Here is a 27,671-nt window from a genome sequence, read left to right as displayed (position 1 = left end):
TACTATTTTATATTTTATATAAATTCATCTCATTCTTTTGTCGATTTACTGAAGTTTCACTTCTATCGTGTGTGAATCACACGCACACCTTTTTTTATTTTTTTCATATATTTTAAAGCATAGATTTATTGTTTCTTTTTCATCATTATCGCCATTTGTTGCCACAACAGGAATAAGAGTCTTCTATTTTTCTTTTTCTTGAAAATCGTATCACACACGAAATAATTATTATATTTACTGACGCGTTCTTTTCTCTTATATGCTTTATTAATTTGTTTACTTTTATCTGTTTTTTTTTTTTGTATTAATCTATTCACTTTTTTCTATTTTTTTTTTTTTATTATTAGCAGTGTGTTGAAATAATTCCTTGTTTTTTGTTTAATTATTTTACCTGCGTGTTTAAATAAATATGTATATATTTTCGCTCTTACATTCATATACTTCATCGATGTGTTTACTTTATTTCTATTATTTATGTGCCGGCTTGTTAAATTAATTATTTATTATCGTTTTTTTTCCTACATTTTTTATTATGTGCCGTACGTGTTGAAATGATAATTTATTTCCGTTTCACCACAGATAATAGTGGCGCTGATGCAGAAGAACCGCCGCTCGCAGCGGCACCAGGGGCTCGAGTGCCTCACCATCGGCTTCGCCGTGTACCGCCTGCCGGACTACGGCCATGTGCCCAAACCACTCGACGTCAACTACTTCAAGTACAACGCGTCAGTGGGGAGGTCGCAGGCGTTCATTAATTTGCGAGAGGTTAGCGCTAGGTGAGAAATAACCGATTTTTTTTTGTGAAAAAATAAATAAAATTAACCCATAAGATTACTATGCCCCAAGAAGTTAGGGCTAGAAGAGAACTAACCCAACTAAATAATTTTTTTTTTGCAAAAAATTACCTATGTCTGTAGTAGGGTGCAGAATTCTAGAGAGTTTAGCGTGACGTCTTAAAGCAGTATACAATTTTATGCCCCGATTTGTTATTTAAGATTTTTTTTCCACAATCAACGTTTGTAAAACACCCAGTGTACTTTTAATACAGGATGTTTTACAAACTTTTATATAATAAAATGAAATGAAATATGTTCACAACAGTGAAATATGTTCACAACAGATTCAAGTTCGAGCCAGGCCGCTACGTGATTGTCCCATCGACGTTCGAGCCGAATGAGGAAGGGGAGTTCTTACTGCGTGTCTTCTCTGAGAAGAGTAATAATATGGCGTGAGTTTTATCTCTGTTTTCATTGTTAATGTGTTTTTTTTTTCCTTCATTGTTTTTAAGATTCAAAAAATCAATGAGAGATATTACAACAATTAATGAAACATTACAACTACTTTTAACTTAAACTAGCGGTCCGCCCCGGCTTTGCCCGTGGTACATATAATAAAGCCTATGTCATTCAGTGAAGTTGCAGCTTTTTAATGGTGAAGGAATTTTTGAATTGATCCAGCTGTTTTTGCGTGAAAACGTTACAAATATACGAAAAAACATACGTTCCGTTTTTATGATATAACACAGAAGGTATGCTTATTGAGGATTTTTTCTTTTTCAGTGAAAACGACGAAGATGTTGGAATGGGAGATGTCGATGATAGGGTAGGTTAATTTTAATTAAAGTAAGGTTTTAATTACTGATTCTTAACTTTATTAAGTTTACCTGTATGTTTGTGTGTGACCTTCAGAGTCGATTATGACCCACTTTAAATGGATAGATTTAATTCAAACTTTGTATCACTTATCAAAGAACGGTGACAGGCCAATAATTACATGAGCTTAGCTTAATAATCCTGAGTAGGATTGCCAGGATTAAATAATTACCTTATGTATACTCATTTATTTATTCCTACACATTGTGTATTTTTTATTGTTAGGTCTTGATGTCTTGGCCCGAAAACCAGCGCTATATTTTATTTCAATTCGATTAAATTTTTTTTATATTCTTTTTTTATCCTTCTTCCTGTTTTAGTTTTTTTCACGTTATTGCATTCGACACGATAAAATAACTAACAATTCCATGAAAACAGGTGAAGGAAATTCTCCCCCCGGAACCGGAACCGACGGACCCCGTCCGTCAGTTCTTCACCCGGCTCGCGGGTGATGATGGTGAAGTAGACTGGCAGGAGCTCAAGGAGATACTTGACTATGCCATGAGAGAAGGTATGTTGTTTTTTAAGTGGGTTGTTTTTGGGAGGGATTTTTTTTTTTTCCTATTGGGTCTTTTTATACGCGGTTACGGTTTTTTGTATATGGGTAGGGTGATTTTACATGGTTGATACATACAGTTTATTTCAACTGCCTTCTTTCAATTCATCTCCTCTGTTTTTCAATTCCAGTGTCTTATTATTGCAAAATATGAAGTTTTACATGTTTTTTTTTATATGTGAATTTAAAACAGATCTATTCATAAGTTTTTTTTTCATTAATTTCTATCTATTGTTTGCTATCAGCTACATATAAGCAGCTATGAGGGGAACACACATTTTCTCGCATTACTTTATATAGTCTTTAAAAATTAATTAATAAATAATGTATTGTGCAGCCAGGGAAAAATGGTTATCAGAAGAGAATATATATGTCATAATTTTTGTAACATTATGGCTGTGTGGAAATAAAAACTGTTTATACGACCGAGGGGCCAATACAATTTCTTTGATCTCATTGTAAATGCCGAAAAAATCTGGAACAGTCGCAGCTGCCACAACTCAATAATAGTTAAATATTAACAAACTCGCTTTCTCTGTACCTATGTCCCTATGTACATATGTATGTACTGCGCAACGGAATTTGATGGGATTATTTTTAATAGATAGAGTGATTCAAGAGGAAGTTTTATATGTGTAATAACATCTATTAAACTACTCCCGATTAATTTAGGCTGCGGCTATATACATCCACAGTTTTATAATCTTATAAAAATCATTCAATGAATATACTGCTGTGTATATTTCGATGTTAATTTTGAATATATAATGCGCTCCACTTTACCAATTCTTTTTAAATCTCTGATAACTGTTTTAACCTGGCTTAGTTCCCGTTGCTGGCTTGGTGTCGACTTATTGGACATCATGTCGGCAATTTTTATTCACTATACAAAATATGTATGTATGTGTGTACTCCTCATTGCGTGTACAGACGTGTGTTCTTTTCACATCAATACGAAATATAAGTAATATTACATTCATCTCCAATTTTCACCCAAAATAATGACCTATCTCTCTTCTAACGCCATAGATTTCGATTCAATATTCGTGCGATTTAAGTAACAACCCTGAAAAATTTATAAAAGTTGAGGGTACTTCTAAAAATTCATGTCCATTCTAATAAGAGTTCGAAATTTGAATATTTATATGTGTATGTAACTACAATGCCCATTTTGTGTGTAACTGTATTTACCTAGCTTAATGCTTCTGTTATGATTTTCGCATTCCGTGTGATTTTATATATGTAAGTAACACAGTTTCATGTTTTGTTTCGTTTAGTGCACTGTTTTTTTGTATGTTTCTTTTAGAATGTTCTAGATGTATGGATTTTATTGATTTATAGACAGGATTTTTAGTCATCTATCTATCTAAGCATTCCTTTTTTATAGATTTAGAATGTTCTAGATGTATGGATTTTATTGATTTATAGAGACAGGCTTTTTAGACATCTATTTAAAAATACTCGCTTACTTTAAGTTACATCTCGAAGAAATTGTTTTTACTTTTAATAATTTATTGTTGTGCTTGTTAATTTATTATAATTTATATACATCTATTTTCTTTTAAGTATTCTTAACTTTTTATTGCAAAAGTGTTATTTCACTTTATTTTTTTTTTATAGATATATACGATATTTTATATTATACTAATTCTGTATTTTTGCTAATTTTTCAATGTTCTGACGTTACTAAGTTGCTATTTGGTAATATTTTTATCATAGTTTTATGTTTGATTTATTCAAACTGATCTTGAATTTTTACCTTATTGTAATTACTGTTAAGTATAATTTTTATCATAATACTAAAATGCTACTTAATTTTGAGCGTCAACCGTTTAATAAAAATGCCTTATGCCCCTAATACCATTATAAGTGCACGTTCCAAAATTAAGTCACGTTTGAGTATTTTATATACATAAGACACACCTCTTCTGTGTTCATATCTGTCGACTTCTATATTTGTTCTAGTTGTAGTACTCAAATTACACTCCTTATACAAAACACATCCACACTTAAAAAAGGGATAGTGCGGTTTTTTGGAAACCGCGGTAAGAGTGAAACTTTTTCATATCGGTCTTGACCGTCACGAGTCAGCCAACGAATAGACGAAAAAGTTTGAAACGACGTAATAAGTTTCACTTTAAAAACATACCCACACGTAAAAAATACACAACCACACCTAAAACCACATGAACACTGTATAAAAGGCACGCCCATATCAAAAACAAACAACACACTCCAACAGAACTGGCAATGCGGCACGGGGCCGCGTACGACGGCGGGGGCGCCGCCGCCAGCCCGCCGCAGGAGCAGAGCTGCCTCGAGCAGCTGCTGTGCGCGCTCTGCACGCCCATCTGCAAGGAGCTCGGCGTCGACCTGCAGCAGGTGGCCGGCCAGGCCCCGGGGCACGAGACCGTCCACCTCACGCAGCCGCAGCCGCAACAAGGTAGCGGGAAGGGGAAGGAACGGGAGGGGAGGGGGGGCTAGAGGGCTACAACGGGTGACCCTTGCTTGATGAGCATCAGCATTTGCAGCAGGGGCTCCGCGAATGGGTTGTCCGCTTTTAATGGGTAGGGATGACGTACGTGGAATGGTCTGAGTGGAAATGGATGGGGACCACCGGTTCTCCGAATCGACGGCAAAATATAGTGACGTTCGCGTACTGCTACTTGACAGCGGTCTTGTGTGGGAGTGTGGTGCCTTCCCCGGTGCGATCTGGGCCAGGTGAAAAGCCAGTTAGTGCAACTTAAGGTGCAATTGAAGTACGTTTTTATAAATAAATATTGTATTTTGTAATTTTTTTTTTTTTTGTGTATACAAATATTAATAGTTGTTTTGTAAGTTTCAGGACTCAGACATCGGTGCATGCTTCTATATATTTTTATATACATTTATCGAAATGGAGGCTGCATTTTAAAATGTCTGTTTTTGTATGTTATTTTATATTTTTATGTATTTGTTTCTTTTTCCTTTTCAGGTATTAAGTGAAATAATTATACATTATTTTACTGTTAATATGTTTCGCTTAAGCCACTAACACTTAATGTAAATTTCAACAAAAATTATTTGATGAAGTTTGCATTACGCCTCACGCATGTTTATCGTACACGAAAATGGGCATTTTAGAATTATTTTTTATTTTTGTTTTTTTTTCCTAGTTTAAATCAAGTCACCTCCATTTCCATAAGAATAGTTTGTAAATATTTTATTTGTTAAGTGCATTTTATTGGTGTGATATTATTATTATTATTGGCTTTATTACGCATAACAGAACAACGTATACCACAAAAAAAGGATCTTTCAACATAAAATAAAATATCTACAAGTCCTCTTAACATCACACCGATAAAACCAAATTGCAAACGGAAAAAAATGAAAAATTAAAATTAAATGTTAATTCCATACAATTGCACAGAACTACGCGGGCAGGGCTTTTCAAAGGACGTGTGTAGGAGCATGATAGCCATGCTCGATAAGGACAACTCTGGCGGGCTCGGCTTTGAGGAGTTCAAGTCGCTGTGGATTGATTTGCGTCAGTGGAGGGTAGGTGGATTTTTTTTTTATTTTAATGCAAAAAAAAAAATGATAGAAAAAATGTTTAAAGTGTTTACGTTTATTTAATTTTTAGTTTTATAGCATTGAAATGCTTTATAAATGAGAAATTTTGAAAGAATAGAAAAAATTTGATCACGAGGCAGGATTCGAACCTGCGTTTCTTGCCTAACCGTAGCAACGCCTAGCCTCTTGGCCACCCGTGATCCTGCCACAGTAATCGAATTTCTTCTACTCTTTCGGTTTCATGTGCCTAAGGGGCACCCCACGCCATCTATTGAGATGATTAAGAACCATCACAACCAATACGAAACATTATTTCAATGATTACAATATTGTATCGATGGAACGCGGCCTTTGTTAAATTTAATTTTTAGTTTTATAGCATTGAAATGATATTAGAAATGGTATTAGGTTGTGAAGAACATTTTTATTCTCACTTTTTACGTTAACAATTACGTTAGCACTTTGACTGGCTTTTTTGTTTTGATACCTCAGGACTATGTGAACCGAATTTGATGATTCTTTTGTTTTGTAAGTTTTCTCTGTAATTGTGTTCCCATTCTCCCGCGCAGTTAAAGGAAAACATACTTCGCTTAGCTTGTGATATCTGGGATCTATCCAATGTCCTTTTCATGTCTTCAAACTGTCTCCGTACGAAATTTCATCAATCCGTCCGGATAGGCATGAAGAAGAGACAGACGGACACAGTTACTACATATATAGTATAAGTATGGATTTTGAAATTAAAGCACACTATTTAAATAACATTGCAGGCGGTATTCCGTCTGTACGACACGGAGGGCCGCGGCGCAATACCGGCGCAACACTTGCGCGACGCGCTCCACTCCGCGGGCTACACGGTCAACGCGCACGTGCTCAACGTGCTAGCTCACAGGTCCGTGTGTGGTCAAGGTGCAAGTGGTCGTGGACGGGTGGTCAAAGTGCAAGTGGACGTGGACAGGTGGTGAAAGTGCAAGTGGACGTGGACGGGTGGTCAAAGTGCAAGTGGACGGGTGGTCAAAGTGCAAGTGGACGTGGACGGGTGGTCAAAGTGCAAGTGGACGGGTGGTCAAAGTGAACGCCCATTTGTTATACTTTTGACCAGCGTTACTTTAAAGAGCTGCTTATAATCGTTAAAATACAAAACATATGATTTATTCGATTCAGTTCTCACAATCATAACGATGCCTTTTCAAACGACTTAAAAAGAGAAGGAGGTATTCGACTGTTATTTAATTTTTTCATGATTGTTATCTCACAACTTTTTACTGGGTGAACCGATTTTTCAATTTAATTTTTTTTGAAAGATGGAGCTACCACTTCTAGATACGGCTAGTTATATGGTTCAATTTGGATAATATATATTGTAAGGATATTTAAATATCAACTCGCATTTCTAGATACGGCTCCCACGACGGTTACATACAGTTCGATGACTTCATAATGTGCGCTGTGCGACTCAAGACTATGATCGGTGAGTTTATATCCTTTAAATATAAGTTTTGCTTGTATTTGTCAAGATAATGATTAAAAATCATTTGTTAAAGAAAAAGATTAAGTAATATAGTTTTTTTTTTTCGTATTAAAGAGTAGTTTAGGAATATAGTATTTGTTTGAATCAATTAGCGCTTTAAATCAATAAAATATTATGTGTGGTATGCTTTATGATTGGTATTACGTAAATGGATATTTTAAATGATTATTTGAAAGCTCTAGTAATTTCTTTTCTCTTCATATAACTGCTAGTTGTAGTATAAACTTGAATTGATAGGTTCAGTTTGCTTTGATTCCAAAATAATCAATTAAAAGCAAGAAGAGTACAGAACTCCCAATAACTTGTATTTAAGTTAAGTTATTAGGCAATAAATAAACTTTAGTTGTTTCAAAACGAAACTACAATATATAGATAGACAGAATTTAATATGTACAACTAGAGAAAGTCCATACCCATACAGGCTTGATAGAATCAGTCTAAAAGTAGTATTCGTCGTATCTGAGTATGATGTAGTATGATTTACCTTGCATGATAACGTATATTAAATTAGCCTAGTATTTAGAAAAATATCAACCCATTTTTTGTATATGTCTTGTTTATATACTCATTAATAGCTATAGAGTATTTCGCTAATTAGTATTAAACATATATATAATGCAACAGCAAACAATGAACCGCTCGAGAACCTAGAACGAGAGTTGGCGGTGCCGTGAGCGGACACGCGGACAGACGAACAAGTATAACTATATATATACACGGTTGTGTATACATGTCACGCACACATATGCTTCTACGAGGAACCTTTGGCGTGGTCAAAGTTGACCGCTTTGACCTTGACCTTTTAAAGAGACTTTTTGATTTATTGATTGAATTTGGAATTTGTTTGAATTACATTTTTGTTAGTATCAAATGTTCCTCTTGGAGTTATAATATTTTTTGCGAAGGTTTTAAGTAGTCAAATAATAGATTTTACTTGTGGTTGACTTTTTAATGTTATAAATTTTGATATGTTATGCTCATAAAAGTATAATATTTAATACCGTTCGCAAATAATGTCTCATTGTTAAGTTGCTTACGGGCGGTTTACAAAATATTTTTCCATTGATATTATTATTTAAAATCGAAATATTTAAACCCCGTAAACAACTTGTGCATTTACACGCTTACTAATTGTCAAAAAGTCGCGCCAATTTTTTCGTTTTTTTTTTTTACTTTTTTTTTAATTTTTCAGAAACCTTCAAAGGGAGATCATCGGGCGGTGAATACGCTACGTTTTCACTCGACGAATGGCTGAATCGCACAGTCTACTCATAGACAAATGCCTTATTAACGCTACGTGTATACTAGGCCTAAATGTCCATACATTATCTATGTTTGAGATTTAATTAGATTAGTTTTTTATTAACACTAAAACATTGTCTATTTGTGGTCTATTCGAGTACTTTCTTTGTTCTAAAAATTTTCATTCAAAATTTTTATATCAAGTCTAATTGAATCTCACACAATTAATTATAAAAGAAAACTAAGTCACAAATTTTATTCGTACATTTATATTGGTGTTGTGACATTTTTATAATACGGGTATTCACATTTCTTCAAAATATTTTTTCATAATTTTCGCTATTAAAAAATGAATCATGAACGCAGTATTTTTGTATCCACCGAATCTTCATTCCATAGAGTCTATTTATAATCTATAATCTTTGTCTTAAGTTGCTGTGCGATTAGCTGAAACGGATTAAATATAACAAATAACCAGATACAAAGTGTATGTTACAAATTTAATTGTATTTCAATTATATAGTATGTTGCGATGACAATGCATTTTATTTGCAATTTTTTTATTTATGAATTTTATGTATGTCAGATCTGAATAAATATGTTATCAAATATGTGATAAATTTTATCTTACTATCCTACTAATATTATAAATGCGAAAGTTTGTAAGGATGTGTGTGTGTGTGTTTGTTGCTCTTTCACGCAAAAGCTACTGAACCGATTGCAAAGAAATTTGAAAAAAATTTGACTCGTTCGACCTCCGACCATATCGATCTTACATAACATTTTCTATCAAATTATTGCTATGAACTGCAAATATCCAAATGCCATGACATAAGCTCATTTTATTATATTATGCGTTATTCATCCAATATCTCACTGCAAAAATCTATAATTCCTTATTCTTGTTCATTTATGACATAAAAAAAACAATATTACATAAAATCATATATTTTAATTCTCCTTATATACATTTATTCCAACAAATAAATTCACCAATCTTCCCAATTTTCCTCCGCCACGACATGTCCTTCCTCTAGAGCTGGCTCCGAAATCGATATTTGCTTCAAGACCGATTCAGGGATTTTGTATGTCGGTAAATCTGAACCACGTATCGTAAGTTTACAGCCCCCTGAAATAATAAGAGAATTTCATGACATTTTATCATCATCATCATCATCAGCCCATATATTTTCCACTGCTGGGACAAAGGTCTCCTATGAGGTTCAAGCCATAATCCACCACACTGGCCAAGTGCGGATTGGCAGATGTCACATGCCGTCGAAATTGGTATTTTTGGACATGCCAGTTATCTCACGATTCAAAATTATTTCGAGTTTCGAGAAAGTTTCAGAAAGAAGATTAGAAGGGAATTATTAGGGAATGAATTTGGGCGAACGGCATTGAATGGTCGGATTGTATTGGATGGAATTGGATTCGACTGGATTGGACTGGACTGGTCTGGATTGGATTGGATTGGATCCATACAATGAGATTCAGTATGGGATTGCCGTACCTATGGTAACTCCATCCTCGTTCATAATGTTCATATACGCCTGCCGGGTCAGCTTGAACATAGCCAGGTTGAACATGGCGTCGTCCCTGTGCACCGATCTAGCTCCGAACTTCTTCAGGAACACTTTAACTTCATCGCGGCTCGGGTAATACGGCTCGCCGTATATCTGTGAATTGTTTTTTTTTTATTTCACACTGGCGGTCCGTCCCGGCTTCGCCCGTGGCACATATATAGGCTATAACCTTCCTCAATAAATTGGCTAACTGATAGAATTGTTCAAATTGGACCAGTAGTTCCTGAGATAAGTGCGTTCGAACAAACAAACAAACAAAGTCTTCAGCTTTATAACATTAGTATAGATAAATAATTGTGAATATATGTATCACTGGTGATCAATAAGTAAACAACACAAATACTTTTTAACACTTTTTTGATTTATCGACTTGTACATTCAGATGAGCTTACGACCATATAGCTCCGTGAAGGCAATATCGAGAGAAAACCGATGTTATCCACATGTGCAGATAAATTGATTTTCCTGCACACTCGCCCGGTCTCGAACCCCGACTTATCGATTTTGAAGTCCGAGGTCCTCACCGCTGAGCCACCACTGCACGATGGTATGGATGAGATGAGATATACTACTAGCATTAAAACCACACATACCCTAACGTCGTAGAAGGATTGCTTCACAGGTTTCAAATGTGCCCCCGTCACCTCTTTGACCATCTGAAAGATACAATATACATGAAAAAAATAATAATAATAATAATTGCATGTCTTTTTTTTTTAATGATGATGAATTATGCTTTTTTTAGAGAGAGCAATACATAGACGTGAAAAAAAATTTAAAACATAAATCCCTGTAGTCACATGCCTCTTCTATTATTTGGCAGTTAATAAAAACCGTATTTCAATGTAGATATTTTATCAAACTCTTTTTGAAACTCGATTCAGCAGCTTTTGAACAAGAAAAACTATTAACTCTTTACAACTCCTTAAATAGTTTGGTTTTTTTTTTTTGGCTTATTTAACCTCAGAAACGGCTGCTCCAAAATTATACAAATTTTTGTATTGGATTGTCTATTAATTGAGCAATAAACATGAGACTTCTTTTGAGAAGTTGTATATTTAATGCTAAAAAAACTTACCAGTGCTAAATATGGTGCTATCTTCTTCAACTGCTTCCTTACATTAACTCTTGCTTTCTCTTCTTCAGTCTGGTCCGGGTGCGAGTCTGTCTTTAGACTATTTATGTGCTCTGTCACCTGATAAATGCGTTTCTTTTAGGAATATTAGATTATTGTACGTACATGTTCAGTCTATGTCACTCAGTGAAGTTGCAGCTTAGTAATGTTGAAAGAATGTTTGCAATAGGTCCAGTAGTTTTCGTGTGATAACATAACAAACATGATAACATAGAAATCTTTCCTCTTTATAATATTAGTATTGATCAATGCGAAGTCTGGCCATTGAGATTTCCCAGATTAATTTGAAAACTTGGATGAAATTTGAAAAAATAATAGTAGACCCAGGGATAAACATCATCATCATCAGTCCATATAAGTTCCCACTGCTGGGAGACAGGCCTCCTATGAGGGTTCAGGCCATAATCCACCACGCTGGCCAAGTGCGGGCTGGCAGATGTCACATGTCGTCTTTTGTTTCTTGGACATGCCGGTTTCCTCACGATGTTTACCTGCACCGTTTTAAGCAGTGGTGATGTTATCCACATGTGTAGATAAATTGAAAAAATCAATTAATCCCCTACACGCCCGCCCGGGCTCGAACCCCGACTTCTCGATTTTGAAGTCCGAGGTTCTCACCACTGAGCCAACACTGCTTTTGACAAACAAAGTCTAAAATAAATGATCAAGCGCGAATCAGATCGGACTCGCGACACTGTGGCACGTGAGGAACAAAGATTTCTTCCATTAGTATTGAATTTCAATATCTCTTACCTTCTTAATAATTCTCTCCGAGTATTTATTGCATGTTTCTCTTGCGTTGTCATGACGTACGTTATTTATAACTGTAAAAGAAAAATATGTATTTTATCAATAACAAATCCTACTGTAACAATATTATAAATGCGAAAGTTTGTAAGGATGTGTGTGTGTGTTTGTTGCTCTTTCACGCAAAAACTGATGAAACGATTGCAATAAAATTTGGTACGTAGACAGCTGGATAATTGGAATAACATATAGGCAACTTTTTATCCCGATACTCCTACGGGATATGGACCTACCCGGGTGAAACCGCGGGGCGCAGCTAGTTAACTAATAAATTAGTATGGGAGAAATGATTATTTTTAACTTAGCTATTATATCATTGTCGTTATGGTAAGCGTTATTTGCAAGCTTCATGACTCTACAATTGAATTACAGTATTAATAAGGTATGGGATAAGTAAAGAACTGATGATGGGTTCCTTTATGGAAAAGGAAAAGGATAAGGAAGGTTAAAGAAAACGATATTAGCTTTTTTTTTATTGTTTAGTTTATCTGTCTGTTAAAATTTTGAATAAAAAACTAACTAACTTTTGCCCGCGGCTTTGCATGCAATAAAAATACAAATAAGACTTGTTCTTGTATCACTCTATCTATTTAAAAAAGACCCCATCAAAATCCGTTGCGTAGTTTTAAAGATTTAAGCATACATAGGGAATTCGAGACAGAGGAAGCGTCTTTGTTTTATACTACGTAGCGATTACCATCCGGATTATAGTAGACAACTGTCAACTCCTTCTCGCTGATCTGCGACCTCTGCTGCGCCTGCGCATCCTCCAACATATGCAAAGTGCACAGAATGAATTGGAAATCGCCAAAGTGCGGGTGCGCTTTCCTGTACGCCGAGCTGAGTTTGAACGGTGTATTGACTATTTTAGACGAGTTGGAGACGCGTCTCAGCCTCTCGGCTACCGTCTGAAATATAAGGTTCCTGATTACATGAATATTGGCAGACCGGGCAACGATTCTGCAAGGACACCAACTAGGACTTGGTGATTTAGAAATAAACTCAAACTCAAACATTTATTTATTCAATTAAACTTCCTATAGTAGCACTTTTAAATCGTCATGTTACACAGCTGTAACATTTACCACCGGTTCGGAAGGCAATTTCTACAGAGAAGAGCCGGCAAGCAATTCTGTAGTTGTTGTATTTTACATCTTAATTCTGCATAATATGGAACATGTACGTAATAATGATGCCAAAGAACTGTCCTGTGGTTCTTAGGCGACAACATTTGTCATATTCCATTAAAAAAAATATATATATATATACTGGCTTATAGCACTCACAAGATCACATTCATATCCAATGTCCTTTGCTTATGTCTTATGCTTATTGATTATGTCTTATGTCCATGTAAATAATATAAATTAAATAAAAACTGCACTCAAATAAACTTAATAACACTAATATTATAAACCAGCTGCGCCCGCGGTTTAATCTAAATTATCGGGATAAAAGGTTGCCTATATGTTATTCCAGTTGTTGAATTGTCTACGTACCAAATTTCATTGCATTTAGTTCAGTACTTTTTGTATGAAAGAGCAACAAACTCACACACATCCTTACAAATTTTCACATTTATAATATTAGTAGGAAGTAGGATGTGAAAGCTTGTTTGTGTGGATGTTTATCCAGCAATCATGCTGATACTATTGAACAGATTTTGATAAAAATAGTATACAGTCATGGTATGAGCTGACATGGGTGATAGGAAACTTTATCCCGATTAAATGCTCCCTTGGGATATATCAGGAATCTTGATATCTGAGCAGAGCCGGTACGACCATTAAGTATAATTTAAAAATTATTAAAACTGAAGTAAAATGAAAATATCTAATCTTGATTTAACAAATGCATAGGACATAGAATTCTAAGCTTTCAGTTTATACCTCTTATCCAAAACATTACAACTATGAATATAAACTATCTTACATCACGATGATTATTTTTATTTATTTACAGTTTCAATAAATAAACGTTAAAACATACTTACAAGGCATATATTATCCATAAGTTTGTGGTTGGTCTTTTTACTCAGATTAAGCAGTCCTGTAAACTTGTATACCATTTCCTTGATGATTTCATTGTGTACTTTTAGAAAACACTGTAACAATAATCACATGAATATATATAATAAAAAAAATTATATATACAACATTTTTTAGGTGGTGGTACATAAAATTGTTAAATAAATAATAAAAATGGTCCTCATTTTTATTCTTTATTTATTGTATTGTCACATGTGTTTTTTATTGCTTCATATTCATTATATACTAGCTGCACCCCGCGGTTTCACATGCGTAAGTCTATATCCCATAGGAATATGGGGATAAAAAGTTGCCTATGTGTTTAAGTTGTACAGCTATCTTGTATCAAGGTTCAATAGTTTTTGTGTGAAAGATTAACAAACATACACATACACATACACATACATTTACCCTCACAAACTTTCACATTATAATATTAGTAGGATAGGATAGCCCATAGCAATCAGTAATCCAATACATATCAGAATATTTGAAACTGGTCCAGTAATTGCTCAGATATAAAGTGCAAAGAAACTCTTCCGCTTCATATTATTTATATAATAATTTACCTCCTCTGGCGTCAATTCCAATGGTATCTTCATGACTCTTCTCAATCTGTTTGACAATGTTACAGGTTTTGCACCTAACTAAACAGGAATAGTCACATTAGTAGATGGAGAGCTTTTATGTTATGTGTATACTATTTATTTCTATCATTCAAACCAAACAATTAAAAGTGGAATCGAGATTTTTACTTTTTCCTTGTTACAGTTTTAACTGCAATTAAAATTATTATGTTGTTTTAGTTACACTATGTATTTATTTTAGTGTCTATGTACACAATTAAATAATTAAAAATAAACAAATTCTACTTATAAAAGGAACTGAACGCAGCTAGTCGCATATGTTCTAATAGATATTTTGACGAAAAATATTTTATATTTACATTCGGAACTGTTGAAGGGACATATGCTCTTAACTTAAATTTCCCACTTGGTGTCTCATAGTTGTTGATTCTTCTTATAACATCAGCTGCATTCAAATTCGGCGACAATTTTAAATAACAAATCTTTGGGCTGTTTTTCTTGAACTCAAAGCCGAGGGCTTCAAAATGGCCTTTCACAACCCATGAAAGCTTTCTAATAAATAGTTTCATAGTGAGCTGGAACATAAATATAAATATTAAATGACATTTTTGGGAAATTTAAACATACAACTTCTAAAACTAAGGGTAAAACCTGTTAAAAAAAACCTGTTAAAAGGGTAAAACCATTAACTACCTTTGGCGGCACACCATCTACGGCAATTACGGTCATTTTTAAGAGGAAGTATTAAAATTTTTACGCGCATAAAATATCTGCGAGATAATTTGCTTTATTTATCCCACCACACACGGCGTAACTAAGTAAAATTTATTAAAATACTAATAGGAAATTTATATGCATTTGTTTATAAATTATAAAGACGAAGCAATCCTTCAATTATTGACAGATGACAATTTTAATTTTTTTTTTACTCTTCGTGTCAAGTAGTTATGTCTTTTTGCCAATTAAAAAAAAATTGAGAATTATTAGATTGATAATTTGCCATAGATCACTATATGGCAAATTATGTACCACAGATTATTTTATGTTATTTTGTTTTATTTTTATATTTTTTTTATACCCCTAGTACTCATTATATTACTCTTTGACTACACATCGTGTAATCGTTAAGTACAAGCAATTATTCCGTAATGGATGATTCATCATTCCCGACTTAGAAACAATTCCAGACGATGAAAGGTCCATAATTATATAAATGTTCTAACGAATTTCTTTTGATTTCATTTTAATGGCTTAATTGCCAATAACAGTTTTTTTATTATTCATGATAGGGAAGCGCTTGACCACGATCTCGCCTGATGGTAAGCTGAGATGTGGTATAAGATGGAGCGCGCTTCCCTAGAAGATACCTGTTCATATAGTGCAACCCCTTGGTCTTAGGCCGTGATTTCATGTCCTGTGATTTCATGAATTGCGTCTTTAATGATAGTATCAACTGAATTGTCTGTCTGTCATTTCTCTAATATACGTAATATATATACGTAAGTTAAATATTTAAGCCTGGCGATCCTCATCAGGATAATAACATATAGTTCACCGATTCTTGATAAGTTAACCAAGTGTGATTTATTCTTTACTTCTCAGCATTTATTATTGATCGAAGTTTAGCATGAAAGAAATGCCTACGCACTAAGCATACAAGCTGCGATTTTTCATTGTTTAAAAAAAAACAATTTGTTGTGTTTATAATCATAATATATTTATCTATAATACTCCTTACTAACTAACTTATTTACACAAATCCATTCACCAATCTTCCCAATTTTCCGTGACGATATGTCTGTCATTTCGCATCGGCTCGGGAACATGAGATATTTGCCTTATAACCTCTTCTGGAATCTTATATGTGGGAAAATCTGACCCGCGTATGATAAGTTTACAGCCCCCTGAAAATAATAATAATTAGAGTCAGTTTCACAATAAGGCATCAATGCTGGGATTATATAAGGATTCAGAAGTGAGATGAGATTGCAAATGGGATCAAGGATAGCACGCAGTGGGATTCCACATGGGATCCTCGTGGTATCCTGTGATGGTATTTTTCGGACTTTCGGTCCGTTACATTACATTATTTTTTTATTTGATCTATGGGATTTCTCATTCAAAATGCATGAGTAGAACACACAGAAGCTTATTTTTATTTCAAATACGCGATAAAAAAAAACACTGGGTTTGCACTACAGGATTCCATATAGGATTACCATCATCTATAGAGTGGTAAGGAATCTGTGTCGGATAGGATTGCATACGCGATCAATGATGGGATAGCCCTGTAGTGGGATCGCAAGACCAATTTTTTATTTATTTTTACCAATCATAACACCGTCTTCAGCCAACATCTTATTGTACGCCTGCCGCGTGACTTTCACATGAAGCAAATTAAACATGGCGTCCGCTCTGTGTATCGATCTCGCTGCGAACTTCTTCAAAAACAGTTTGATGTCTTCGCGACCAGGGAAGTATGGCTCGCCGTATATCTGTTAAATATATCAATTATAGAAACATATATAACAATAATAGATATAAATTACAGATTCTGATAGAATATATAAATATGTACTATTTATATATTAAAAAAATTATATATTTTGTAAGAATTGCATAGCAAAGATACATTTATGTTAGTGAATGACTTGTAAATTCAATTTATGTAGTAATTTATTATTTTCTCTCAGTTCCAATTATTTATATTATAATAATAGGGGTTTATCATCTATATAGCCGCGGGTTAGCTGCTAGTTTTATTTATTTTGCACTAGCTTTTGCTTATTCATCGATGTTCACGACCGTAGTACTAGCTCTTGCCTGCGGCTTCACACGCGTTAAATACAGAATAGTCCAATAGATGTTATTACACATATATGCCTTTCTCTTGAATCACTATATCTATTAAAAAAAACCCCATCAAAATACGTTGTGTAGTTTAAAAGATTTAAGCATACGTAGGTACATTGGGACAGACAGGGAAAGCGACTTTGTTTTATACTATGTTTTGTACTCTCCGCCCGTGGCTAAACTACTCCGAAAATCACGCGTGCAAAGCCGCGTGCGCAGAGTTAGTAAAACATAACGTACATTTTCCAAAGAAGCAAGACAGTTGGTTTCATTCTACTTTGATTACACCATTGTTAATATAATAAAACGCGTGAGCGTAGAATCGAGAGGTCCTGGGTTCAATTCCCGGTGGGGGCTGATCACCTACTCGCCCGTAAAGAAAATCGATCAGTGAAACAGATGTACATCATCTGCCCTTTGTTAATTTAGCCTTCTATACTCAGTTTAAGTTGATTTTTTACTTTCCCAAATTATTATATATTAAAATTATAATAAAAAAAATTTCCACCATACCCGTACTTTGCACAAACTTGGCCTCATTGGTTTCACATAGTTCCCCGGGAACTCATTCACCTAAACAATAAAGAAAAGTAATAAATAACACTATTTATTAAACATGAATATTAATGTTATATTGTTCTATGAGCTCTATAACTAAATCATAAAATGTTTGTATGTTTGTTTATATGAGTGTGCTAATGTCAGGAATTAACTTAAGCACGCTCAGGACTGATTAAAAATAATCATTTAACATTGCATTTGAACATACTTCTGCCAACGTATTTAGGAATCCCATGAATGACTGAATAAATTAAGCCTTTTTATATACCATATCATATAAGTAGCAAAAAAAGGGAAAATAAATATTCATTAATTTTTTTTTTGCCTCATGGCTATTAAATTATTTCTTCCATGCAACTATAGACAATGTATAAATTTAAACAAACAAAAACAAAACTGTTGTTAAGAAGAAAATACATTCATACTAATAATATTATTAATTTGAAAGTGTGTTTTAACATACCTTAGTGTTGCTGTTCGATTTATGCAATGGAATCAATTGTGCCCCAGTCACTTCTCTGATGATCTGAAAAGTGAATAAACACGATAATCAAATGTTTGTTTGTACATGTTTATGTCAGCAACTACTAGACCGATTTCAAAAATGATTTCATCGTTGGATAAATATGAGATCGCTGCATGTTTTAGAGTAGACTAAGTAAATACCATGGGCGAAGTCGGAAAGGCTAGTAAGTCATAATATCCAACAAAGATAGATCAAGTAAGAAACCTTCAATCAATTGTTTTGCATACATTTTTTTTATATCTGCTTACAAATTCTTTGCATATTTCACCTCGAAAGTAACTATTCTTTTTTAATTGTGAATCACAAAAAAAATATGGAAGTACTAGCTGCGCCCCGCGGTTTCACCCGCGTAAGTCCGTATCCCGTAGGAATATCGGGATAAAAAGTAGCCTTTATGTTGTTCCAGTTGTCCAGCTATCTACATACCAAAGTTCATCGTTTTTGCGTGAAAGAGCAACAAACACACACACATATCCTTACAAGCTTTCGCATTTATAATATTAGTAGAATGGGATTAGTAGGATAGTAGGATATAAGTAGGATTTTTTGCCAAGAACAAACCTCCTGTGGAATGATCAACCATCTTCGGTGTTCCCAGGCATATTCGATGGGGATACCTTGAAGAAAACGTGACCCGCCTGTTCGTTTGCCTGCTAGGCGATAAAAAAAAAAGGATAGTATATTAAGAGAACTTCTTACAACTGATAAGTATGGTTGTACTTTCTTCAACTGTTTCCTAACATTGACTCTTGCTTTCTCCTCTTCACTCTGTTCTGGATTAGATTCTGTATTCAACTTGTTTATATATTCTGTCACCTACGAAAAATAAATACGGAAAATTTTTAATTCATTGTCAAATCATGAACAAAGATATTTTTTGTATAGTGATTATATTAGTAATATTTTTTGTACTTTTACAAACAAAAATCTAAGTATAATTAATTAACTGAACAATTGTGAATATTTCAATTAGTTTAAAAGCTTACCCTTTTTATAATTCTGTCTGAATATTTATTAGTATCATCTTTCACTCTCTCGAGTCGTGCGTTATTCACAACAGCTGTAACATAAAACGTCATAAATAAAATAAAATGATGCTCAAATAAATCACTGTTTACCACAATTTACATTTTCTTCTTGGTAATTTATCCTTCTATACTTAGTTTTACTTGATTTTTTACATTCCCAAAATTTACTCTTTATTTTGCACTTTATCCATAACAAACAAAGAAGAAAAAGTAAAAAAACAAAACTATAACTGCCGTGAAGTAGAAAATACATGTGAATATTGATTTTATCCCCCTCAAATTTCCAATGCATTTGAAACGGTTCTTAATTTTTTTACAACAATTGAACAAAATGCTTTTGAATGAAACAAATAAATAAATATTAATACATGATTAATAAAGTAATTAATTACGAAGCAAAGTTTTTTTTATTATTTTTTGCACAAGCTGTTTGATACCATTAATTTCATCCATTACTTTATTCACATGAAAATATAAGTTACTCAAATTAATCACCATATGGATTAACATGCACAACTGTCAAATCCTTTTCGCTAATCTGTGACCTCTGCTGCGCCTGCGCATCCTCCAACATATGCAAAGTGGACGAAATAAGTTGGAAATCACCAACATGCGGATGGGCCTTTCTGTACGCCGAGCTGAGTTTGAATGGTGTGTTGTTTATTTTAGACGAGTTAGCGACGCGTCTTAGTCTTTCGGCTACTGCCTGAAATTAAATAGAAAGTAACTTAATAGCACATTCAGAAGGCTTATTGTGGGAGTCGAGCACGCTTCGGCACGAATTGGGCCAGCTCGTACCGGGGATGTACCACACCCCCACAGAAAACTATTTGTTGCTATTGTGTTTCGTACGGTGAGTGGGGGAGCCGGAGGCCCATATCCTTTTCCTTACCCTTCCTAGTCCTTTCCTTTATTCCTCTCATCAATCCTTTCCTAATCCCTTTCCAATTAAAGTCGGCAATCCATTTGAAGAGGCGAAAGGTCTGCAATTGACCTTACGCCTCTTCAAATGTTCATGGGCAGTGGTAGCGCTTACCATCAGGCGAGCCACCAGCTCCATTGCCGACGGTGACATAAAAAAAACACCTACTTGTCCATAAAGAAAATCGATCAGTGAAACAGATGTATATCATCTGCCCCATACCCCAGTAGGGGACACGGGACTTCACTTTAATAGCACATAATACTTACTTTCCATGCCCACTTCCCTCAGTCAAGGGATGCCATGAGAATAAGACACACAATAGAATGACTCTATGTAACTCTGTAGCCTCCTATCACCAAACACAAAAGTCACTTCATAAAATATTGTGAAAGAAATACGAAGAATACAATATGATACTTAGTTTGTTTAGTAAGCGATGTAAGAATCATCACCAGCATGGACAGGACAGGCTTCTGTATGGATACATAATTATTGTCACTGTCCAAGTACATACAGGCAGTTGTGAATTATAAATTCAAGTAGAACATAAATATATTTAAATCTGAATAATGGTATATATTCATCTTGAGTTATGTTGGAAATATTTGTGATTTTTGAGTCAAACAAAACATACTGAATTTTACCTCACTTTAAAAATGTCTGTTATGGGATCATTTGGAGTACAAAATTCTTTTGACATCTTGGTTGAAATATCAATACTGAAGGGTTTGTTTGTAACACACTAATCTCAGGACCTACTGGACTGATTTAAAAAAATCTTTCAGCTTTGAATATTTACTTGATCCCTGATTGCTATAAGCAATTTGTATGTACCATAAGCGAAGCCAGCTGGATCACTAGTGGCATATAAATACTATAAAAATATACTTACAAAACAAATATTTTCCATAAGCCTGTGATTGGTTTTTTGACTGATTCTAAGTAATCCTGTGAACTTGTACACCAATTCTGTGATAATTTCATTATGCACTTTTAGGAAGCACTGTAACAAAAATAACAATTATAACAAACAATCAAGCAAGCAAGCAAAAGGAACAAAAATCTAATTGTTTAAATCAAGCAACTACATTATATAGTAGTTCTCTATAGAAATATTATCAAAAGTGAAATTGAATATATTATAAGTGTGTGAGTTTGAAAAAAATATTACCTGTTCTGGTGATAACTCCAATGGTATCTTTATCACTCTCCTCAATTTATTTGACAAAGTTGTAGGTTTTCCTGTAAACTAAAACAGTAGTTGAAAACAGTAAATAAGTAGAAAATTTAGTACACATACATAATAAATATTTGTTACTATTTTTGGAACTTAATAAAAAGAGTGGAAGACTAACCGGCAATAAAAATTAAACATTTTTACTATTTTTATTCTGCATAAATTTAAAAAATAAATTCTATATATACCTATATTCTATTCTTTTAGTTTTAAAAAGGCTGTAGAAAGTTTGTGTGTGTAGAAAATAATATATTTACATTTGGAACTGATGAAGGGATGTATGCCTTGAACCTCAATTTTCCACTGGGTGTTTCGTTGATTCTTCTTATAACTTCGACAACATTCAAATTCGGTGATAATTTTAAATAACAAGTCTTGGAAGTATTATTTTTAGAGTCAAAGCCGAGGGCTTCAAAATGACCTTTCACAATCCAAGAAAGCTTTCTTATAAATAGTTTCATAGTTAGCTGAAACAAAAACTTAGATATTGACTGAAACTTTTGAGTAATAACATAAATTCTACTTAATAGGCTCTTACTTTTGGCGGTACATCATCCACAGCAATTACGGTCATTTTTATGAGAATATATTGAAGATTTTGTCAACGTAAAATGTTTACTGTGCTAAATATTATGTGTTTACAACCACGGGGTACGTGTAGACAATATTTACTTTTTTTTTATAAAATCAGTATAAATAATGATAAGTACGAGAAAGCCGAAGCGTGTTTTCAGTTTTGTTTTTATAGCCAAATGGCAAAGGGGAAAGGCAATGTTGCAACTTGCAAATTACAATGCTGATTGCTGGAAAATTGTTATATGACAAATGACAATTGACAATAATATCTTGTTGATACTACCCGTATATACTACTCTTTGGTTGATACCTACCGATTAACGTGTTGCCTGATCAAACATTATTTTACTGCTTTTAAAAATTATTTTATAACATAGAAGTATGAATAACTACATAGATATGAATAAGATTGGCTTAAAATGCTACAGTAATTTTTATTCTTACTACTTATGTGCCCTGTTAGCTGTTGAAATATATTTTGCCACTTTTAGCTCATTCTTTGCTACAGTAGCGCCCTGCGCCCAGCGCCACCCTTGTTTAATAGTTTAACTGACATTTTCTTTGTCACTGCTGTATTGCTTACTTGCTGTGATTGTAAATTTGCTTTTGATTAAAGACAATATTTACGGTACCAAGATATTTGTACAGAAGGGAGAAAAAGGACCGTCTGTACATACCTTACTACAAGAAAACCTTTTATTGCGTTCATCAACAGTATTCGTAATTGTATTAAAAATCGATTCACAAAATATGCCGTATTATGTTATTGTCAGCGGTCTTCCTAAAACAGTAAGTATGTTAATACAAACTGCTAAAGCAAGCCAAATTAACGCCTCTTTAAAACTAAGTTTCCGAAATGTAACAAACAAGAAATGATAATTTTAATATTATAAATAATCATCAAATCAAAACAACAAGTGAGATGCATTAATATTTACCTTAAGTTATATTTACCAAAATATAGGTAAAGAAGCAGAAAATGGTGCATTTCCTGGGTCAATTTGTTTTCAAACGACCTCCAGTAAAATTCTGGATAGAATCGCTCAGTACGGCTCCTGACTCGTCCAATCAGATGGTGATTCGTTTTGAATCACCCAATGCTGCAGAGAAGGCTGTAGCAACCCTCCAAGACTATCCGTTCCAGCATACAGATCAACAAATATACTTACTGAAGTGCTACATGAAAGATGAGCAAGCCATACCTCAGGAAAACAATGATTATGAGGAGAAGAGGCAATGGCCTGTGGAACACCAAAGAGCTTACTCCCCAGTGAGGTCACGAAGTCCTCATATCAATGAGGAACTTTCCAAAATTGAGGTAAGATTTTGGTAATGTAATTAGAATTTTTATGAAATCATTTTATATTATTGTAAATATATATAACATCAATTAATTAGAAACTTTATTTATTATGAGTCTATGTTGGTGCTGTGTGTATATATACATATTAACTTGAATTTTTGAAGAGCCTAAAGATATAAATATATATATATACAATATCAACATAGATGGTAAAATATTAGAATGTTAAAAGCCTAGTCTTGAGAGGATGTAGTATTTTGACTTAATAGTTGTAGTTCTTATGGAAGCAACAATGCACAGACTGTCTCACATAAAATAGTTTTTGTGTAAGACAGTCAAAGGGAATGTGTTTTTCTCCAGAAATTATATGATAATATGGATAATTCAGCAAAAATATCAATTCTGACACTAAAAGCATGCAGCCCTGGCATAGAATATAATTAGTTATACCTTCAGGCTAAAAAATGTACATGTCAGACTTTAGTTTTGGTAAAAAAGTAAAACAACAAATTGTATAAATAGGCACCACATAGCCTAGATAAAAGATCCCCCAAAGAAATATGGAAATCCTTGAATGAGTCACTGCATGATCCATTGATCAGTAAAGGCCAAATATAAACAAAAGTAGTAATAAAGGTACACACAATTTTTTTTTTTTTTTGGTTAAGGTTTATGTGTTTTTGGTTAAGTTTGAACCACTGAAACCACTCACTTATCATACAACACTTAAGCTTTGCTATAGATGGACAAAAAGAATTTAGTTGATTCATAGCTCTTCTATAGTATTGCTTAAATAATTAATGAGTACAAAATTTTAACATTAGTAGATTTTTTATATGCTTTTTAGACAACTATAATTTCCTTTTAAGCCTAGGCTTGAGTGGTGTCCAACATATTATGCAGGACATAGTATTTTTATACTAATCACTTTGTTACAATAAATATAATATGTAGATGTTGTTTTTAAATTGTATGTTTAGTTGGAGATAGAACTGACAAATCGAAAACGAATGCTAGTTGAGGCGGAACAGAAACTAATCATGGAACAAAAACGGTTGGAAATGCTACAAGTAAGTGATTGTCCTGAAAAATAAAGTCATGTGAAAATTATAGGAAGTTATCCATATATGTTTTTTTTAATATTTGACTATGTTGCGTATGCCATAATTATGATAGAAATTGAAATTCAGTTATTTAAAAAATACGTCTATTTTAAGGTTTTAATAAAAAACTTGTATAACTAACTAGGTATATGCTTTTTGATCAATATTAATAAAAATAGAATACTCCAATCTGAAATGGTCCTTCATGGCTTTGTTTTGTCATTTCTATATCTATTTTTGATAAAATCAGACGGTTACCTTTTACGCGGGAATTATTTCATAAATAAAACTAATCCCGTTTACGGTAAGACAAATGAAAGTCTGATTTTCATCATTGCAAAGTGTGATATCGCTTCAATAGTTTCCTAACTAAAATGTTATGGAATAAATGTATTTCACAGAATGCCGGGCCAAGCACGGTCATTTCAGAGGAGAGCGAGGTCGCGATCAAAATTAAAAAACAACCGACTCTAAAAAAAGAGCGTAAGCGACCCCAAGATCAGAACAACAAAGCTGGCGAGAATCGGGGCTGCAAATTATACTGGCCTTGCCGAATCATCGGGAAGGAGATGAATAACATAATTCGAATTCACATAGCTCAAGAGACACGACCGATATTTAATGCCTTGTTGCGCACACATGTAAAGCAACGCATATTGAACGTTTTACAAGGCATGGTGGTATTTAACACGAAAAGAATCATAGCAATGTACAGACAAGTTTATCCTATGTACACAGATGAAAAATTCGTTTTAACTCTTAGAGATATGATTAGGCAAGGCCAGTTGCCCGACGAGCTGCTGCAGCAATCTAAACAAATTGGCCAGCAGTATACAGGTATTTAAGTGAAGCCGTGGAATCAATTGTCTGTACAAAAGATTGCATTTTGATTCTGCGGTACACTTGTCACTTTTAACTATTACTACAGTTTCGAAGGGGATCCCAATACTTTTACCATCTTTATATAATTATGATGATAATGATACTAATTTGTCCTGACGATCACTGGCGGATATAAAAACTCTTGTAGTTAAAGCTCGTGCCCAGTAATTTTATTTATTTACAAAGCCGAAGTAATAAAAATATACATTGTTCTCAAGCTACACCATGCCATAAATATTATAATTTCGTGGGATATGTCTAATGCGCACATTCCGCTTAAGAGATTCACAACGAGAAGCACTGTTTTTGTCAAACACAATTTTTACTTGTTACCATAGACAAGTAAATGCTGTTTGTAAAATGTGCTTATAGCCGTTGTAAGACATTGTGTCTTCAAGGTCGTGATATAGCTTGAGAAATTTCAATGTGTATATAAAAATGTACAATAAATGAGTTGGGATTGCAGAGCGGGAATATCAATCCAGACCGTGTATTGCACAATGTGATGAAATTATTATCATTTATGAATTCAGTTCGCCGAGGGTTCTGTACAGAACACATTGAGTGTTACCACATTTATTTGAGGATGCATTTATGTTATAAATTTTAAAGGAACACTCCAAACACTATTTTTATAAATACCCTCAAAACAGACGATATATTTTTTTTTTTCCATTTCAGACTCTGTTAATTCTGACATGACTAGCTCCCAAGTCAGCAGCAGTAACGTCGACCCTCTAGATTTACCCATTCACGAACTGAGCCATGATTTAGACGATTGGACAGAAGACTGCGATGTTAAATGTAATTATTTATTTCTTATTTATATACTTTTTCTACAGCTAATATTTTACTACAGCTTATAGTTAAGTTTGAATAAAATTGTAAATGATTATTAAAGATTTCTTTCAATATTTTCTTTCAGAATAAAAAAAGCCAGAGGGAAGCACACAATAACATAAGTTTTTATTATTATGTTTAAGACCTTTATTTAAAGGTAATGTTTTAGCATATCTTTAGAATTACGTTGAACTAAAATATCTTAATATATAAAAGGAAAACATATTTAGAATAAATAGTTACACAACTTATATTTTGTTTTAAAAATCTTCCAAATCCTCCTCAGTTATATCCGCATTCTGTATGACTTCCGGTATAGCTTCTTGGGGAAGTGTATCATTTTTATTATCATCATCTGCATCATCAAGGACTACATAGCTGTCATTACCTACTATCAGATCATGGCATGTATCTCTTGCAATTTCTTGGGTATTCTTAGATTCATTATTTGAAGTATCCTTTTTATTAATGCCGTCCACAATTTCCAAATCGTTATGTTCTTGAGATTGGTTAGTATCATTGTTTGTCTTACCGTGAGTGTGTCCATTGCCATCATTGTTTTGAATCTCACTGTCTTTTTCATGTACATTATGACCTATATTATAAACTTCACATATTTCGTTAACATCTTTTTCAATTTGATCAGCTTCGTCATTATCAGGTTCCGCTCCATCAGTATCGTCTAATTGTATTATGTCATGTTTTTCTTCAATAATCATTACGCTTTTATCATGATCGGAAACTTCTTCATTATAATTTTCTAGTTGATCACCCATTTCATCATCACCGTCGTCACATTCACCATCATTATCATCGACACCATCATCATCATCATCGATCTCATCATCGTCTCCATCTTCAACGTTATTCTGATTTTTTCCGTACTTCGATTTCAATTTCCCTTTTAGGGGTGGTCCGCATAAATGGAATGGTTTGAAAGTTAAAGTTTTTTCATCTGAAATCAAAATAATATATATAGTTGTTAGACTTATATGTAAAGGTGTTATATTTTTTACTTATTTATTGCTCCTATTATAAAAAAAAACTTTTTAGAAATCAAAAATTTGCCGGGCAATCATAGTTTTAGTCCAGGATCCATCGCCCATTTTTGCACTTGATTACTATCAAGCTAATAATCCGTGAGTAGCTTTATTTTGAT

The 27,671-nt window shown here is 33.7% G+C and overlaps 5 protein-coding genes across 13 annotated transcripts in view; 2 read left to right on the top strand and 3 right to left on the bottom strand.

Annotated features, from left to right (window-relative positions):
* LOC119835981 (calpain-B) overlaps positions 1-9,022 on the top strand; it is a 43,013-nt gene extending 33,991 nt beyond the window's left edge. For 3 of the 6 annotated variants that reach the window (XM_038361115.1, XM_038361118.1, XM_038361119.1), the window contains exons 12-20: positions 580-776; positions 1,121-1,228; positions 1,560-1,602; positions 2,031-2,163; positions 4,451-4,651; positions 5,621-5,748; positions 6,534-6,655; positions 7,161-7,234; positions 8,487-9,022. In XM_038361115.1, the coding sequence (XP_038217043.1) occupies positions 580-776; positions 1,121-1,228; positions 1,560-1,602; positions 2,031-2,163; positions 4,451-4,651; positions 5,621-5,748; positions 6,534-6,655; positions 7,161-7,234; positions 8,487-8,569 (1,089 nt within the window). In that variant the 3' untranslated portion in view covers positions 8,570-9,022. Of the gene's footprint in view, positions 1-579; positions 777-1,120; positions 1,229-1,559; positions 1,603-2,030; positions 2,164-4,450; positions 4,652-5,620; positions 5,749-6,533; positions 6,656-7,160; positions 7,235-7,918; positions 7,993-8,486 lie in introns of all 6 variants that reach the window. The other 3 variants (XM_038361120.1, XM_038361121.1, XM_038361116.1) reach the window with 2 other exon arrangements.
* A 446-nt stretch (positions 9,023-9,468) lies between these two features.
* On the bottom strand, positions 9,469-15,567 carry LOC119836120. Its single transcript, XM_038361374.1, has 10 exons — positions 15,372-15,567; positions 15,038-15,253; positions 14,661-14,738; positions 14,058-14,168; positions 12,762-12,972; positions 12,011-12,081; positions 11,201-11,317; positions 10,716-10,778; positions 10,050-10,215; positions 9,469-9,665 (listed from the first exon to the last, which is right to left on the bottom strand). Exons 1-10 carry the CDS (start codon positions 15,405-15,407, stop codon positions 9,526-9,528), a joined length of 1,209 nt encoding a protein of 402 aa, XP_038217302.1. The 5' UTR covers positions 15,408-15,567; the 3' UTR covers positions 9,469-9,525.
* Positions 15,568-16,377: 810 nt separating this feature from the next.
* LOC119836119 lies at positions 16,378-22,631 on the bottom strand. 3 transcript variants are annotated; one of them, XM_038361370.1, is made up of 11 exons: positions 22,347-22,631; positions 22,066-22,275; positions 21,743-21,820; positions 21,464-21,574; positions 20,142-20,352; positions 19,605-19,678; positions 19,318-19,434; positions 18,556-18,618; positions 18,045-18,104; positions 17,008-17,173; positions 16,378-16,582 (listed from the first exon to the last, which is right to left on the bottom strand). In XM_038361370.1, the coding sequence occupies exons 1-11, from the start codon at positions 22,380-22,382 to the stop codon at positions 16,443-16,445; spliced, it is 1,266 nt and encodes a 421-aa protein (XP_038217298.1). In that variant the 5' UTR covers positions 22,383-22,631; the 3' UTR covers positions 16,378-16,442. The 3 variants fall into 3 exon arrangements, with proteins under 3 accessions (XP_038217298.1, XP_038217299.1, XP_038217300.1); XM_038361371.1 differs by having other exon boundaries at positions 18,051-18,104; XM_038361372.1 differs by lacking the exon at positions 19,318-19,434.
* A 263-nt stretch (positions 22,632-22,894) lies between these two features.
* On the top strand, positions 22,895-26,750 carry LOC119835978. Of its 2 annotated transcripts, XM_038361112.1 has the most exons (6): positions 22,900-23,173; positions 23,349-23,702; positions 24,668-24,757; positions 25,192-25,627; positions 26,354-26,476; positions 26,598-26,750. In XM_038361112.1, coding segments are annotated over exons 1-6 (1,044 nt in total). In that variant the 5' UTR covers positions 22,900-23,134; the 3' UTR covers positions 26,600-26,750. The 2 variants fall into 2 exon arrangements, with proteins under 2 accessions (XP_038217041.1, XP_038217040.1); XM_038361113.1 differs by lacking the exon at positions 24,668-24,757 and having other exon boundaries at positions 22,895-23,173.
* The window catches only part of LOC119835977, a 9,201-nt gene continuing 8,174 nt past the window's right edge, over positions 26,645-27,671 (bottom strand). The window contains exon 10 of the mRNA XM_038361111.1: positions 26,645-27,467. Within this exon, the coding sequence (XP_038217039.1) occupies positions 26,773-27,467 (695 nt within the window). The 3' untranslated portion in view covers positions 26,645-26,772. The remainder of the gene's footprint in view (positions 27,468-27,671) is intronic.

Source organism: Zerene cesonia, chromosome 22, assembly GCF_012273895.1.
Source record: "Zerene cesonia ecotype Mississippi chromosome 22, Zerene_cesonia_1.1, whole genome shotgun sequence".
In the NCBI taxonomy this organism is placed as follows: Eukaryota; Metazoa; Arthropoda; class Insecta; order Lepidoptera; family Pieridae; genus Zerene; species Zerene cesonia.
This window is presented reverse-complemented; position numbering and strand designations above follow the sequence as displayed.